The sequence below is a fragment of the Colobus angolensis genome, unplaced genomic scaffold (assembly GCF_000951035.1).
Source record: "Colobus angolensis palliatus isolate OR3802 unplaced genomic scaffold, Cang.pa_1.0 Scaffold138, whole genome shotgun sequence".
Taxonomy (NCBI): domain Eukaryota; kingdom Metazoa; phylum Chordata; class Mammalia; order Primates; family Cercopithecidae; genus Colobus; species Colobus angolensis.
Window position 1 is genome coordinate 2,053,043 of NW_012114466.1, and position 15,570 is coordinate 2,068,612.

The window sequence follows — 15,570 nt, forward strand, 5'->3', positions numbered from 1 at the left end:
ATAACAAAGACCCCTGAACAGAGAGCTGAGAAGGGGCCAAATGCTGCTGTGCCGGTGGGTGCGGGCAGTAGGGGACGGTACACAGACACAGAGAAAGTTCCGCATTTCAAAGCCCGGGCCACGTTTTACAAGGAATGGCTCCTGTAGGCCAAGCCCTCAGCTGACGCTGAGGGAGGCCGTAGGGGGCCCTGGGACCCCCAAGCCCATTCCACTCACCTTCAGGGCGGGTGAACTCGCGGAAGGTGGGCAGCGAGATGACGGTGTGGGAGATGGTGTGCACGGGGTCGAACACGCACGTGACATCGTTGGGGCGGCAGGACTTGATGCAGCGGACCGTGTCTGTCTTCTCTTGTTGGAGCCTGAGGGGAACCACAGCACACAAGGCTGATGGGGAAACTGGGACAGCAGCTCCTACAGGGGCCGAAGTCCAGGGAGGAGGGGCAGGTGGCCAGGCCAGGGGCATCTGTCCCAGAGACAGCTCTGTCAGAGAACGACAGTGGTCTCTGCAGCCTGGCTGCTCTGTGGGGAGGCTTCCTGGCCCTTCCTGCAAACCGGAGCGGGACCTAAATGCCAGAAACAGTCTCTGGCTTCCATGTGCCCTGGCGGATAAGCACAGCTTGGAAATTTGTCAGCTGCACGAACTGAGCATCAATATCCACAACCACAAAATAAGAGTCACAGGTTCACTCGCCCAACAAATATGTTTTGAGTGCCAGGCGCCAGGTGCTAGGGACAGCAAAGTGAACAAGGGACACATGGTCCCGCCTTCTCAGAGCCCACAGTGAGGCTGGGCAGCAGGGTAGTAAACGAAGGAGCAGATAGCGTCAAGCCCGGTGCCCAGCACAGCAAAGTCAATTCCACATCACCAGGTGACGGGGAGGCAGGAGAAGAGGCTACAGTCTCTCAGAGGTCTGGCTTCCAGCTACTGTGCCAGATAGATTTTTAAAACCTCTTGATCATAAAATAAAACGCGGATACAAAATTACACAAAACGAAAGTATAGTTTAACGCGTTATGATAAGGCGAATGCCTTTATAATGACCACCCAGGTCAAGAAAGAGAACGTGGCCAGTCACCAAAGGCCCTGCAACTGCCAGACGGAGCTCAACTCCTCCTGCGTCCCAGAAGCGACCCCTAGCCTGAGTCCCATGGCAGTCCCCTACCTGGGTATCTTTATAGTTTCCTCACATAAGCATGCATCTCTAGACACAATCATTCAGACTTCTCCATCAACACGTTTTTGCTCTGTCTTTTAAGTCCATTTTAATCTACAGGTTTCTTCTCCGTTCCTTTCTTTTCTTTTTTAATCTACAGGTTTCTTCTCCGTTTGTTTATTTATTTATTTATTTATTTATTTATTTATTTATTTATTTATGACGGAGTTTTACTCTTGTTGCCCGGGCTGGAATCTTGGCTCACCGCAACCTCCACCTCCCAGGTTCAAGCAATTCTCCTGCCTCAGCCTCCCAAGTAACTGGGATTACAGGCATGTGCCATCATGCCTGGCTAATTTTTTGTATTTAGTAGAGATGGGGTTTCACCACGTTGGTCGGGCTGGTCTTGAACTCCTGACCTCAGGTGACCCACCCGCCTCGGCCTCCCAAAGTGTTGGGATTACAGGCGTGAGCCACCGTGCCCAGCCTCCTTTATTTCCCATACAACTTATCTATTAAAGAACCTGAAGAATTTGAGCTGTTACGTCCTACAGGCTGGACTTTGTTGATTGCATCCTCATGGTGCAGTTCAGCGTGGTCCTCTGTCCACTGATTTCCTGGACATTGGCAGCCGAATCCAGAGTCCTGATGCCACGCAGGCCCAGTCCCTTTTCGCAAGACGGTAGGTGGTAGTGTGTCTTCAGTGAGAGCCACACAGTGACTGGCTGCCTGTCTGTGAGGACAGCATCTACTGATGCTCAAGGCTTATGCCCACTGATTCATCAAGGATTGCAAAATGCTGATAGTCTGGTTCTACCATTTCATTTCCATTTATTAGCTGGAATACTCCTGTAAAGAGATGCTTCCCTCCATGTGCTATTGTGATTTTTTTTTTTTTTTTTTTTTTTTTGAGATGGAGTCTCGCTCTGTCGCCCAGGCTAGAGTGCTGTGGTGCAATCTCGGCTTACTGCAACCTCCTCCTCCCAGTTCAGGCGATTCTCCTGCTTCAGCCTCCTGAGTAGCTGGGACTACAGGCGCCCGCCACCATGCCCAGCTAATTTTTGTATTTTTAGTAGAGATGGGGTTTCACCATGCTGGTCAGGCTAGTCTCGAGCTCCTGACGTTGTGATCTGCCCACCTCGGCCTCCCAAAGTGCTGGGATTATAGGCATGAGCCAGAGCGCCCGGCCTGTTTTTGTCTTTAGTGAGAAATGGCTTATCAAGACCACAGTCTGGATACTAGGGAGGCTCAGTGCTAGGGGGTTGGTCATTGTTTCTAGGCCTCTTCAGTGGACATTTAAAAAAATAATATACACCAAGAGTTCATACTGATATCCAATTCAAAATAAGCACCATATGGTTTTTAATTAATCTCTTCCAGGCCGGGTGTGGTGGCTCAAGCCTGTAATCCCAGCACTTTGGGAGGCCGAGACGGGCGGATCACGAGGTCAGGAGATCGAGACCATCCTGGCTAACACAGTGAAACCCCGTCTCTACTAAAAAAAATACAAAAAACTAACCGGGCAAGGTGGCAGGCGCCTGTAGACCCAGCTACTCGGGAGGCTGAGGCAGGAGAATGGCGTAAACTCGGGAGGCGGAGCTTGTAGTGAGCCGAGATCCAGCCACTGCACTCCAGCCTGGGCCATAGAGCCAGACTCCCTCTCAAAAAAAAAAAAAAAAAAAAAAATTTCTTCTGTATTACAAAGGCATATTCTTTCTTCCACATCAGAATCCTGGTCCTCAAGGACATAGAGTATTCCATCATTATCCCACATTACCTCCACAGTAGCCTCAGGATGACCATTCTAAAGCTACCATGACTAACATAATTATTGAAAATAATGTTTGATATACTCTCCCTATTCAGCTCAGAGTTTAAAAATAAATGTGCTATGTCTACATTGTCTGAGCTATCCAGTAATTCATACTATACTCTTTTCCTTATAACACTCATTTAATTGTAGTTCTAGAAGTAACTGAAAGTTTAATGCTTGCATGGTCATAATAGTTTGTGCTCTTTGTACATGAAAGTCAGTTTTGCTAGGTATAAAAATCTGGGCTTACCTTTTCTTGAGTGTCCTTAATATGTTATTTATTTTATTTTAGCATAAAGTGTTGCTGTCAAAGAGTCTAATGAGAACATATTTTTTTTCCCTTGTAAGTCACTTACTATTTTTGTTTAAATGTTCATAGTTTATTTTTCCCTCCTTTTCTTTCTTTCTTTTTTTTTTTCTGAGACTCTTGTTGCCCAGGTTGAAATGCAGTGGCGTGATCTCGGCTCCCTGCAACCTCTGCCTCCCAGGTTTAAGCAATTCTCCTGCCTCAGCCTCCTGAGCAGCAGCTGAGATTACAGACGTGCATCACCATGCTAATTTTTTGTATTTTTAGTAGATACTGGTTTTCACCATGTTGGTCAAGCTGGTCTCGAACTCCTGATCTTGTGATCTGCCCACCTTGGCCCCTAAAGTGCTGTGATTACAGGCTTGAGCCACCACACCTGGCCTTCCTCCTTTTCTTTAAAGTACAACAATTACACAAGAATGTATCTTGGTGTTGGTTGTTCTTGTTGATATTCTCAGGTGTGCTATATGTTTTTTCAATGTGGAATTTCAAATCTCTTTTTTAATTTATGGGAAGTTTCTCTGAGATCATTTACAGTATTTTCCCCCATGGATTCAGCTTCTTCTGCAGGGAGTCCTATTATCTAAATGTCAGATCTTCTTATAGATTTTGAATATTTGTTACTTTTTCTTCAAGCTTTTCATCTCTTGTTATTTCTTCCTTGATTTTTAAAAATTTTGGTCTTTTCAACTTCTATTTATCTGTTTATTCACTTTTGTGTTCCGTCTAGTTTAGTATTTACACCTAAAATGTTTAACTTTTTGTTCCTTTGGTCTATTACTTTATTTCTCAGTTTTCTTTTAATTCTGACTCGATTTTTCTTTTTTTCTTTCTTTTTTTTTTGAGACAGTCTTGCTCTGTCACCCAGGCCGGAGGACAGTGGCATAATCTTGGCTCACTGCAACCTCCACCTCCCGGGTTCAAGTGATTCTCCTGCCTCAGCCTCCCGAGTAGCTGGGATTACAGGCACCTGCCACCACGCTCGGCTAATTTTTGTATTCTTAGTAGAGAGGCGGTTTCACCATGTGGGCCAGGCTGCTCTTGAACTCTCGACCTTGTGATCCACCCAGCTCGGCCTCCCAAAGTGCTGAGATTACAGGTGTAAGCCACCACATCCGGCCCCTAATCTCTTCTTATAAGAACTCCTGTTGTACTGGATTAGGGCCCATTCATATGATCTCACTTTTACCTTAATTACCTTGTTGAACCTGACCACATTTGGAGATAGGGACTTTAGAGGTATTAGGGATTAGGAATTCAACATATGAATTTGGGGGGGACACAATTCAGCCCCTAACACTTTGTACGGGTGTCATGGTTTACATTATGTCCTTCCAAGAAAGATGGCAAAGTTTCATCCCCAGTGCCTCAGAATGTGACCTTATTGGGAACTACGGTCATTGAAGATATAATTAGTTTAGATGAGGTCACATTGGAGTAGGGTGGGCCCCTGATCCAAGATGACCGATATCCTTATAAGAAGAGGGCTATGTGATGACAAAGACACACAAGATCATGTGATGACAAAGGCAGGGATTGCAGCAATGTAGCTGCAAGCCAAGGAACACCAATGATTACCAAAAAACCTCCAGGAGCTGGGACAAGTCATGCTCCTAGAGGAGCACTCCCCTACAGAAGGAGCACTCCCCTACAGAAGGAGCACTCCCCTACAGAAGCAGCACTCCCCTACAGAAGCAGCACTCCCCTACAGAAGGAGCATTCCTCACCAGAAGAGGCAATCCCCTGGTGGTTTCAGAGGAAGTGCAGCCCTGCTGACATCTTGATTTTGGACTTCTGGCCTCCAGAACCACGAAACGATATATTTCTATTATTTTAAGCCACCCAATCTATGGTACTTTGTTATAGAAACTGATCCATGGAATTTGAACTTGATGCTTTTGGGTTGATCCTCTTTAGAGGAAATTAGTTTTCCTGGAATTTGGGAGAGAGTTGCATTCACAGTTATCTTCCTGACTTTGCAGAGCTCACCTCCTGACATTCTTCCACATTTACCTGGACCTTCTCTTCCCACAATGGTCTCTTTCCTACACAATTTCTGTTCCATTTCCAGCAGTCTGTCCCTCAACCTTAGGAGGACCTGTGGTGGCAAACATTCAAAAGCTTCCAAGAGTGAGCCTGCGCCAGCCCCTCCCTCCCTCCCACTGGCTCTGTGCACATTCTGGCCCCTGGAGTGAGCAAAACGCCTCCCAGTTTCAGCTGCTGTTCCCTCAAAGTGCCTAGTGCACTTTCTGAGGATACCTGTTGATTATTTTGGGGTTCTGCCACTGTTTTTTCCTGCACAGATGCCAAAGTCACGCAGGTGGGCCTGAATGGCAGACCTTGTTTCGTTGTAAATGTTTTCCATGGAGTTCTATTTTCCTATCTAGTTGTCTGGGTGGGTGTTTTTTGGTTGGAATCCAGAGAACTTCAGAAATAATGCATCAGCATCTTTCCAGAGTCTCTATGCTACACGTTTTGCATATCTTTTTTTTTTTGAGACGAAGTCTCGCTCTATCGCCTAGGCTGGAGTGTGGTGGCACAATCTCGGCTTACTGGAATCTCCGTGTCCCAGGTTCAAGCAGTTCTTCTGCCTCAGCCTCCCGAGTAGCTGGGATTACAGGTGTGTGCCACCATGCCTGGCTAATTTTTGTATTTTTAGTAAAGACAGGGTTTCATCATGTTGACCAGGCTGGTCTCGAACTCCCGACCTTCAGTGATCTGCCTGCCTTGGCCTCCCAAAGTGCTGGGATTACAGGCATGAGCCACCACACCTGGCCCATTTTGCATATCTTACTTCATTCCAGCCTCACACCCCTTTCCTCCTTACCACACTGCCTCCTCTAGCTAGTAAGATATCCTGTTCTGGGTTTGGGAATGGCAGAGCGGGCTCCGTGAGATGGGGCTGGAGCAACAGTCTCATTCACTCCAGGGATGCTGCCTCTCCCCAGCATTTGCTACAGTGCGGGACATGGGTTCAGAGCACAGATCCCAGCCCAGGCTGCCTGCGTTCGAATCCCAGCCCCACTGGATACCAGCTGTGGAACTTTGGGCAAGTTCCTTCACCTTTCTGTGCCTCCCTGTCCTCCCTGTGGAATGGGGATATTAAGAGTGCTTGCCTCCCTAGGCTGCTGTGAGGAGTAAACGAATTACGTGCTTGGAACAGCACCTGTCTCATGGTCAGCACTATAGCTGTTGGAGTTGTTATTATTATCATTACAATAAAAATCACCCTTATTACTGTCTTTTCTCCTCAGGAGCTTGATGTACTAGTGACATCAAGGAACGCACAGGTCTAGGAATCAAAAGTGATGTCAGTTCCACATATGATCTTGGATCCCTCCAAACTCTCTGAATCTTCATCCCCATTTCAATGAAGAGCCACACGAACACCCAGTTACCTTCCAATGAATGAAGAAACCCACATTCACACTGACAGAGTGCCTACTCTGTACCAGGCGCTGCCTGCTGGATTATTTCAGGCCATCTTCAAAATCAACCATGAGGTGGGCCTTGAGGCTCTGAAAGGCTGACGACCTATCCAGGGTCACAGAACTAGCAAATGGCAAGAAGGAAATTCAACCTCCTGCTCTTATTTTGCTTTTCCTGCACGGTGTCCTCTCTCAGCAGCATGAGCTGGGAACATGGCTAAGGAGCCCCAAGGAGCTGCGGGACAGGGGTGAGCACTCAGGTCATTCAGCTGTCACTCCCACGGTGCGCTCAGGCACACACACAAACCTCGGTGGGGTCCCAAAATGCAACGGGACCCCTCAGGAGGCAGGGAGTTCCACACACACAGGAGAGTCCCTCGGGGAGAACGTTGCAGAGGAGCTTCTGGAAGGGAGGAGCCACAGGAAGCTGTGGAAGGTCACTGGGTGGCCTCCAAAGCTCCTGAGAGGTTTCCCTCACCTCTTCACATTCCCATGCACATGAAGGCAAAGCTGTTCCTTCCGGCCTGAGTGATCCGACCCATGACAAATGGATGACTGAATAGGACAAGAACCCCTGCTGTGGCTTGCTGGCTAAACAGAGGAGACCATTTTTATTTATTTATTTTTTTTGAGACAGAGTCTCACTCTTGTTGCCCAGGCTGGTGTGCAATAGTCCAGTCTCAGCTCACTGCAGTCTCTGCCTCCTGGGCTCAAGCGACTCTCCTGCCTCAGTCTCCCGAGTAGCTGGGATTACAGGCACTCGCCACCATACCCAGCTAATTTTTGTATTTTTAGTAGAGACGGGGTTTCTCCATGTTGGCCAGGCTGGTCTCAAACTCCTGACCCTCAGGTGATCTGCCCGCCTCGGCCTCCCAAAGTGCTGGGATTACAGGCGTGAGCCACCGTACCCGGCCGAGGAGAAGATATTTGAACTAAGCCTTAAAAATGCTATCTATCCATCCATCTATCCATCCATCCATCCATCCACCCACATGTTTATTCAGATGTTTACTGAGCTCCTTCTTCAGGCCAAACACTGCAAAGTTGCAGAGAATACAGAAATTAACCAGACACAATCCCCGCCTTCAAAGAGCCCGTCTAGGGGGGATGTTAAGAAACAGCCACAACACAATGGGGTAAATGCTCTGATGGAGGAGCCCGGGGCCAGGGGAGCTCAGGCTAACTGCATTGAGGAGGTCACTTCTGAGCCAAGTCTGCAAGGAGAATGGCAGTCTGCAGGGGGACAGCATGGCACATGCTAAAGCCACAAGAAGGCAGATTCAGGGAAGTGCCAGCCCCTCCGTGGGGCCAGGACACAAGCACATGGATGAGCTGGAGTGGGGCAGGTGCAGCTCAAAGGGTGGGCAGAGGCCAGATCAGGCCAGGCCTCCAATGCCATTGCAAGGAGGCTATGCTTCATCTGCTAGGAAAAGACAACCATGGAAGGTTCTAAGGAAGATCAGACCATCGTAACCAGACTGGTCTTTCAGAGAGGCTCTTGGACTGCATCTTGGAGAATGTACTAGAATATGGGAGACTCGAGGCTGATGCAGACCAGGCATGATCAGAGAGAGGGCCAGGAGACAAAGTGGCGAGGGCCACGGGGAAAAGGGCTCATGCTCCCATGGCACAATCACAGCTGCCTTAGCGCGAGGTGTGGGGCTATCTGTCTGTCCAGGTCCATCTTCCTCACTAGGCATCAAGGTGGGCATCCCCTAATCCCTGCTTCCATGGAAGAACCCTGCGGTCCTCTTTACTTAACACCCGCTGGGGTGTTCTGCCTTCCTCGCTTGGATTTCTGCCTGGAGACAGTGTCAGCAGTGTCACAGCCACCGAAATGCTAGTGACATAAGCCAGGGCTGGCAGAGTCATCTGTTCCCTGAACAGACATTGACAGAGCACCTTCGGCACGTGAGATGTTTTGCAAGGAGCTGGGAACACCGCACTGAATGAGACAGACCTGGTCCCTGCCTTCACAGAGCCTTCTGGAAGGTGGGGAAGACAAACGTGAAACGCAAGTCAACAGGAACCACAGCCTGTCACTAGCACCACGAAGGAAAGGGGTCATGAGAACGACAGACAGAGAAAACAGAAGCCAGGGGTGGCAGGGAAGGCCTCTCTGAGGAAGGCACATGAGCTTAAGCAACATTCAGGCCAAGGGTGCAAAGCACGGGCCAGGAGCCCGAGGCAGCAGAGCTTGCAGCATGGCTCAAGGGAAGTGGGTAAGGACAGAACAAGTTAAGACCAGGCTGCAGATTGCATGCAAGGACTAAATTAGGCATGGCCTTCAGACATCTTAAGGATCTGGAGGCCTTAACCCAAATAGTAAGAAAGCCAGGAACGGTTTTAGGCAGAGGCTAAAAGATCATTCCAGCTGCAAAGCAAAGAATGAGCTGTAGGGGAGGTGAATGGACGCTGGGAGCAGCGGAGGCGGAGAGGTGACTGGCTTGGCTGGACCATGATGCAGGAGATGGAGGGAGGAAGGGGGTTAAGGCCCTCAGTGGAGGTATTATGGCAGAACGCAACAGCCAGATCTACGGAGTCAGTAAACCAGGGCTCGGATACCAGCTGTGTAATCTTGGGCAAATCACTTGCCCTCTCTGAGTCTCCGTGAGGATGGCCACTTGCCTGGCAGGACTGGTGTAAGGGCCTATGGAGGGTCCTGTGAGCACCACATGTATTGTGTGGGCCTTTGCCTCCCCCTGGCACAGGGCCAGCATTCTCAGTGGGCGCAAACGACTTCACTGAGGCAACAGCTGCATCCTAGAAGCCACAACCGCATTCCGTGTTTCTGCACTGCAGATTTGGGCTTCTGATCAAGACAGACAGAACAGGAGGCTTGAATCTCAGGAGAGAGCTTTCTCGTCTCAGTGGAACGCTCATCTCCGGGGATACAGCAGAGAACCAGGCAGGGGCCAGCAGACCCGCTTCCTCAACCTGGCGTGGCCACAGCAGGTCAAGCAACCTTGGCCAACCCTTCCCCTTCTCTCTGGGCCTCAGTTTCCACATCTGTAAAATGAGAGGGGACTGTGCTCAGCAAATCTGAGGGCCCTTCTCCACCACCACCTTTATTCTTTGGGTTCAACACAAATGAAGATGAGTTAACACATGTGAAATGATGTGCCCGGCCCGGCCTTCCTGTCGGTACAGACAGTGGGCTCTGTGAACAGGGACCCGCTAATGGGGAGCACTCCTCAGTCAGCCCTCGGGGGTACCAGGCGGCGGCCAGTGCCCAGCTCACCCCCAGGTAACAAGCGGCACAGACTCCCAACCATGCCAAATAAAACCAAGGCACGCGAGGCTCACGGTGTGGGACGCTTGCTAAGACTTTATTAACGCCCCGGAGGGCAGGGTTAGGAAAGCAACAGGAGGGAGACCCCGCGACGCGAAGCGAGTGCTCAGAGCTCTGCAGACACAAAGATGAAAAGCTTGGCCACAAAGGAGCTGACGGTGCCGTGGCGATAGAGATCCATCTTGACGGTCAGGAGCAAGTCCCTGGGCTCGGGGACAGGCTTGGTGAGGGCCACCACCCCACTGTGGGGGCTCACCTTCCGGGTGGTGAAAAAGCCCTCCTCATTGCCGCCGGTGATGGCCAGCTGCATGCTGTCCCCGGGGACAGCACTGGAGGGGCCCATGCGGAAAACCACCGCGGGCGCTTGGATGTTGGTGGGGAAAGAGAGGTGGTAGTAGGTTATTCTCAGAGGCAGCTTGGAGCACTCCCGATTCTCATGGCAAGGCAAGCGCTCACAGCGGCTGCAAGAAAAGTGGGCAGAGAGACAAGAAGAGGGTTAGGGCCGGTCCAGCAAGCGGAGAAACGGCAGAGCGCAGGGATGCGGGGCTGGCAGGCGGGGCCTCCCGCCGCCCCTCTGGCTGATTCAGCCAACACGAAGGGCACCCCTCACTCACCTGCGGGAGGCGCCGTGGACCTCCAGGCTGCTGATTCAGGCACTAGCCTCTTCCAACACCGTCTGGGGCACTGGGTGGCTGGGAGACCAAGGGCTGTGCCCGGAGTGAGGTGCGTCCCCTCCTCACTGGCAGAGCCCCGCCCCACGGGCACTCCACAGGCACACCCTTGCCCTTCCCAGGCCCTCGCCCAGACAGTGGCCAGGGCTACACAGGGATCTTGGGTGGGTCTCGGAGGTGACCCGTGAAATGACTATCTCTGCCACTAGCAAACAGAGCTGCTGCCGTTCACCAAGTGCTCAGCTCTTCCTCACCACACACTCTCTAGTGTGATCACTGCCACCACACCATGACGGTGGCTTCGGTGATATTTTTCACATGAGGACACTGAGGCTCAGAGAGAATGTGGCCTTCCCACTTCCCAAGGTCACAGAGTGAGGGAGGGAGCCATGTCTACGCTCAGCCAGTGAGGTCGGCTCCCAGTTTCCTGTCACTAAGTCCTTGTGTTCCAGGCCAGTACCCCATCTGGGTCCACAGGGCCAGTTCAGGGCTTGGACTGGAAATGGGGACAGATCCCAACTTCCTGTAATAGAAACAGAGACAGGTCCTAACTTTGTAGGTGGAGACAGGGGTGGGTCCTAATTTCCTGCAGTAGAGACTGGGACGGGTCCTGTGATGGTTAATACGGAGTGTCAACTTGATTGGATTGAAGGATACAAAGTATTGATCCTGGGTGTGTCTGTGAAGGTGCTGCCCAAAGACAGTTACATTTGAGTCAGTGGGCTGGGAAAGGCAGACCCACCCTCAATCTGGGTGGGCACCAACTAATCAGCTACCAGCACGGCTACAGCATAAGGAGGTAGAAAAATGTGAAAAGAGACTGGCCTAGCCTCCCAGCCTACATCTTTCTCCCGTGCTGAATGCTTCCCGCCCTCGAACATCAGACTCCAAGTTCTTCAGTTTTGGGACTCGGACTGGCTCTCCTTGCTCCTCAGCCTTCAGATGGTCTATTGTGGGACCTTGTGATCATGTGAGTTAATGCTTAACAAACTCCCCTTTATATACACATATTCCACTAGTTCCGTCCCTCTAGAGAACCCTAACTACTACAGATTTGGGTACCAGGAGTGGCTCTAGAGGAACAGAATATTAAAGATGGAGTTCTTTCATTGGTTTTGGGGTTTCTGGAGTTAGCTGGTTAACAATTAGACCCAAAAATGCTAAGGACTCTACTTCTAATAGTATGGAGAACACTGACAGTCCTTGGCGTGAACTGTTTAGAAAGTTATGCAAACTAAATGCATTTGAAACTCCTGATTCATCGCTCGTGAGAGGCAAGTTTAGTGACTCTATACATAATACCTTTGATCATATGTGGAGAACCAAGGAACATAATGAAGCCGGTTGTTTGCACCTAAGTTCAGTGGACAAAGTGATGAAAGAAAATGATGAACTCAGGGATTCTATCTCCGGGCTTCAGAAGCAGATACTGAGCTTCAAATCTGCTAAGATTGCCCTGGGTGAGAGTCTTATCTCCCGTAGAGGAAGAGCTGAAATTGTGGAAAAACAGACACCAGCTCTTATCATGCGAGTCGCTGATCTGCAATGAAAGGTGCATGCACAGCCTCGCCAGGTGTCTACTGTTAGAGTGAGGGCACTGATTGGAAAAGAATGGAACTCTGCAACTTGGAATGGGGATGTGTGGGAGGAGCCTGATGAAGCTAAGGACACTGAGTTTGTAGACTCTGATGAACGTTTTTTTGCCAGAAGAAACAGCCTAACAGCTTCCCCATCCCCAGTAGTGGTAACATCCCCTCCCCTACCCATCAGCCTTTCCACTTTTGTCCTAGGAGATAAACCTCGCTGCCTGAGGCAACAGTGATGGCCTCCTGTGAGGCAGCTGCCAGGGAAGATAATGTTGATTCTCCTCAGGAGCCACCCCTAACACTGCTGTTTGCCTCTAGACGTATAACTAGACTGAACTCGTGGTGGGCCCCTAGAGATGAGGTTGAGAGTGTGACCCATGAGGCAGTGAGCTACACTCAGAAAGAACTGCTTGAGTTTTCTAATTTATAGAAACAAAAATCTGGAGAACAGGCATGAGAATGGATAGTAAGGGTGTTGGAGAATGGTGGAAGGAACACAGCATTGGATCGGGCTGAATTTACTGATTTAGGCCCACTAAGCAGGGACCCTGCATTTAATGTTGCAACTCAGGGAGTTAAAAAAGGTTCTAACGGTTTATTTGCTTGTTTAGTTGAAATATGGATGAAGAGATGGCCCCCTGTGAGCGAGCTGGAAATGCCCTGTCTTCCTTGGTTTAATGTAGAGGAAGGGATCCAAAGACTTAGGGAGATTGGGATGGTGGAGTGGATTAGTCACTTTAGACCTACTCATCCAAGCTGGGTGGGTCCAGAAGATATACCCTTGACCAATGCCTTTCAAAACAGATTTGTTTGTGAAGGCAGCACCTGCATCTTTGAAGAGCCCTGTAATTGCTCTTCTTAGTATGTCAGATCTAATAGTGGGAACCGCAGTCACTCAACTATAAAATTTAAATACAATGGAAATAGTTGGATCCTGAGGTGGCAGTGGCCAAGTGGTAGCAGTCAACCGTCAAAGGCAAGGTGGGTGTAGCTACTGTAATGGACAGCAGAGGCAAAGCGGCAATCGGAATAGTCGGACTCGTGTAGAGCTCTGGCATTGGCTAATTAATCACAGTGTTCCTAGAAGTGAAATTGATAGGAATTCTACTGCATTCCTACTAGATTTGTATAAGCAGAAAACTTCTAGGTCACATGGACAAAAGACTAATTTGAATTATAAAAGCAGAGACACATGGCCCCTCAATCAATTTCCAGACTTGAAGCAGTTTACAGACCCAGAACCCCTTAAATGAAGCGGAGGCCGGGTCCCCTTGAGGAAGGACCCCACTACATTACCAACAATGTATGCAGTGAATCTTTCTCCCATCTTTTCCCAAAGAGACCTCCGGCCTTTTACCAGAGTAACTGTGCACTGGGGAAAGGGAAATGATCAGACATTTAGGGGAATACTGGACAGTCTCTGAGCTGACGTTGATTCCAGGATGCTCAAAATGTCATCGTGGCCCTCTAGTTAAATAGGGGCTTAAGGAGGTCAGGTAATTAATGGAGTTTTAGCTCAGGTCTGACTTACAGTGGGTTCAGTGGGTCCCTGGACCCATCCTGTGGTCATTTCCCCAGTGCCAAATGCAAAATTGGCACAGACATACTTAGCAGCTGGCAGAACCCCCACACTGGCTCCCTGACTGGTGGGGTGAGGGCTTTTATGGTTGGAAAGGCCTAATGGAAGTCATGAGAGCTACCTCTACCTAGAAAAACAGTAAATCAAAAACAGTATCGCATCCCTGGAGGGACTGAGGAGACTAGTGTCACCATCAAAAACTTGAAAGACTCAGGGGTGCTGTGATTCCCACCACATCCCCATTCAACTCTCCCATTTGGCCTGTGCAGAAGACAGATGGATCTTGGTGAATGGCAGTGGATTATCGTTAAGCTTAACCAAGTGGTGACTCCAATTGCAGCTGCTATAGCAGATGTGGTTTCCTTGCTTGAGCAAATTACCACATCTCTTGGTACCTGGTATGCAGCCACTGACTTGGCAAATGCGTTTTTCTCCATTCCTGTTCCAAGGCCCACCAGAAGCAATTTGTCTTCAGCTGGCAAGACCAGCAATATACCTTCACTGTCGTACCTCAGGGGTGTATCAACTCTCTGGCTTTGTGTCATAATCGTATTCATGTCATAATCTTATTCAGAGAGACCTTGATCGCATTTCGCTTCTGCAAGATATCACGCCGGTCCATCAAAATTGGTGGCATTATGCTGATTGGTTCCAGTGAGTGAGAAGTAGCAAACACACTGGACTTATTGGTGAGACACGAGAAGTAGCAAACACACTGGACTTATTGGTGAGACACTAGTATGCCAGAGGATGAAAAATAAATCCAATAATAAAATTCAGGGACCTTCTACCTCAGTAAAATGTCTAGGGGTCCAGTGGTTTGGCGCCTGTTGAGATATTCCTTCTAAGGTGAAGGATAAGTTGCTGCATTTGGCCCCCACTACAACCAAGAAAGGACACAACGCCTAGTGAGCCTATTTCGATTTTGGAGGTAACACATTCCTCATTTGAGTATTACTCCAGCCCATTTATCAAGTGACCTGAAAGGCTGCCAGTTTTGAGTGGGGTCCAGAACAGGAGAAAGCTCTGCAACAGGTCCAGGCTGCTGTGCAAGCTGCTCTGCCACTTGGGCCATAGGATCCAGCAGATCCAATGTTGCTTGAGGTGTCAGTGGCAGATAAGGATGCTGTCTGCAGCCGTTGGCAGGCTCCCATAGGTGAATCACAGTGGAGCAAGGCCCTGCCATCTTCTGCAGATAACTACTCTCCTTTTGAGAGACAGCTCTTGGCCTGTTACTGGGCCTTGGTGGAAACTGAATGTTTGACTCTGGGTCATCAAGTCACCATGTGACCTGAACTGCCTATCATGAACTGGGTGCTTTCTATCCATCGAGCCATAAAGTTGGTCATGCACAGCAGCATTCCATCATCAAATGGAAGTGGTACATACGTGATCGGGCTTGAGCAGGTCTTGAAGGCACAAGTTAAGTTACATGAGGAAGTGGTTCAAATGCCCATGGTCTCCACTCCTGCCAGCTTGCCTTCTGTCCCCCATCCTGCACTGATAGCCTCATGCAGAGTTCCCAATGATCAGCTGACAGAGGGAGGGAAGACTAGGGCCTGGTTCACAGATGGTTCTGAACGATACGCTTGCACCACCCAAAAGTGAACAGTTGCAGCACTACAGCCCCTTTCTAGGACATCCCTGAAGGACAGTGGCAAAGGGAAATCTTTCCAGTGGGCAGAACTTCAAGCAATGCACCTGGTTGTACACTTTGCATGGAAGGAGAAATGACCAGAT

At 49.5% G+C, this 15,570-nt stretch overlaps 1 protein-coding gene across 4 annotated transcripts in view; it reads right to left on the bottom strand.

Moving 5' to 3' along the window:
- Window positions 1-15,570, bottom strand: part of FBLN1 (fibulin 1) — a 96,629-nt gene that overhangs the window by 26,069 nt on the left and 54,990 nt on the right. The window contains exon 14 of one of the 4 annotated variants that reach the window (XM_011934760.1): window positions 217-359. In XM_011934760.1, the coding sequence (XP_011790150.1) occupies window positions 217-359 (143 nt within the window). Of the gene's footprint in view, window positions 1-216; window positions 360-7,682; window positions 8,505-10,004; window positions 10,456-14,742; window positions 15,364-15,570 lie in introns of those variants that run through there. The other 3 variants (XM_011934761.1, XM_011934762.1, XM_011934763.1) reach the window with 3 other exon arrangements.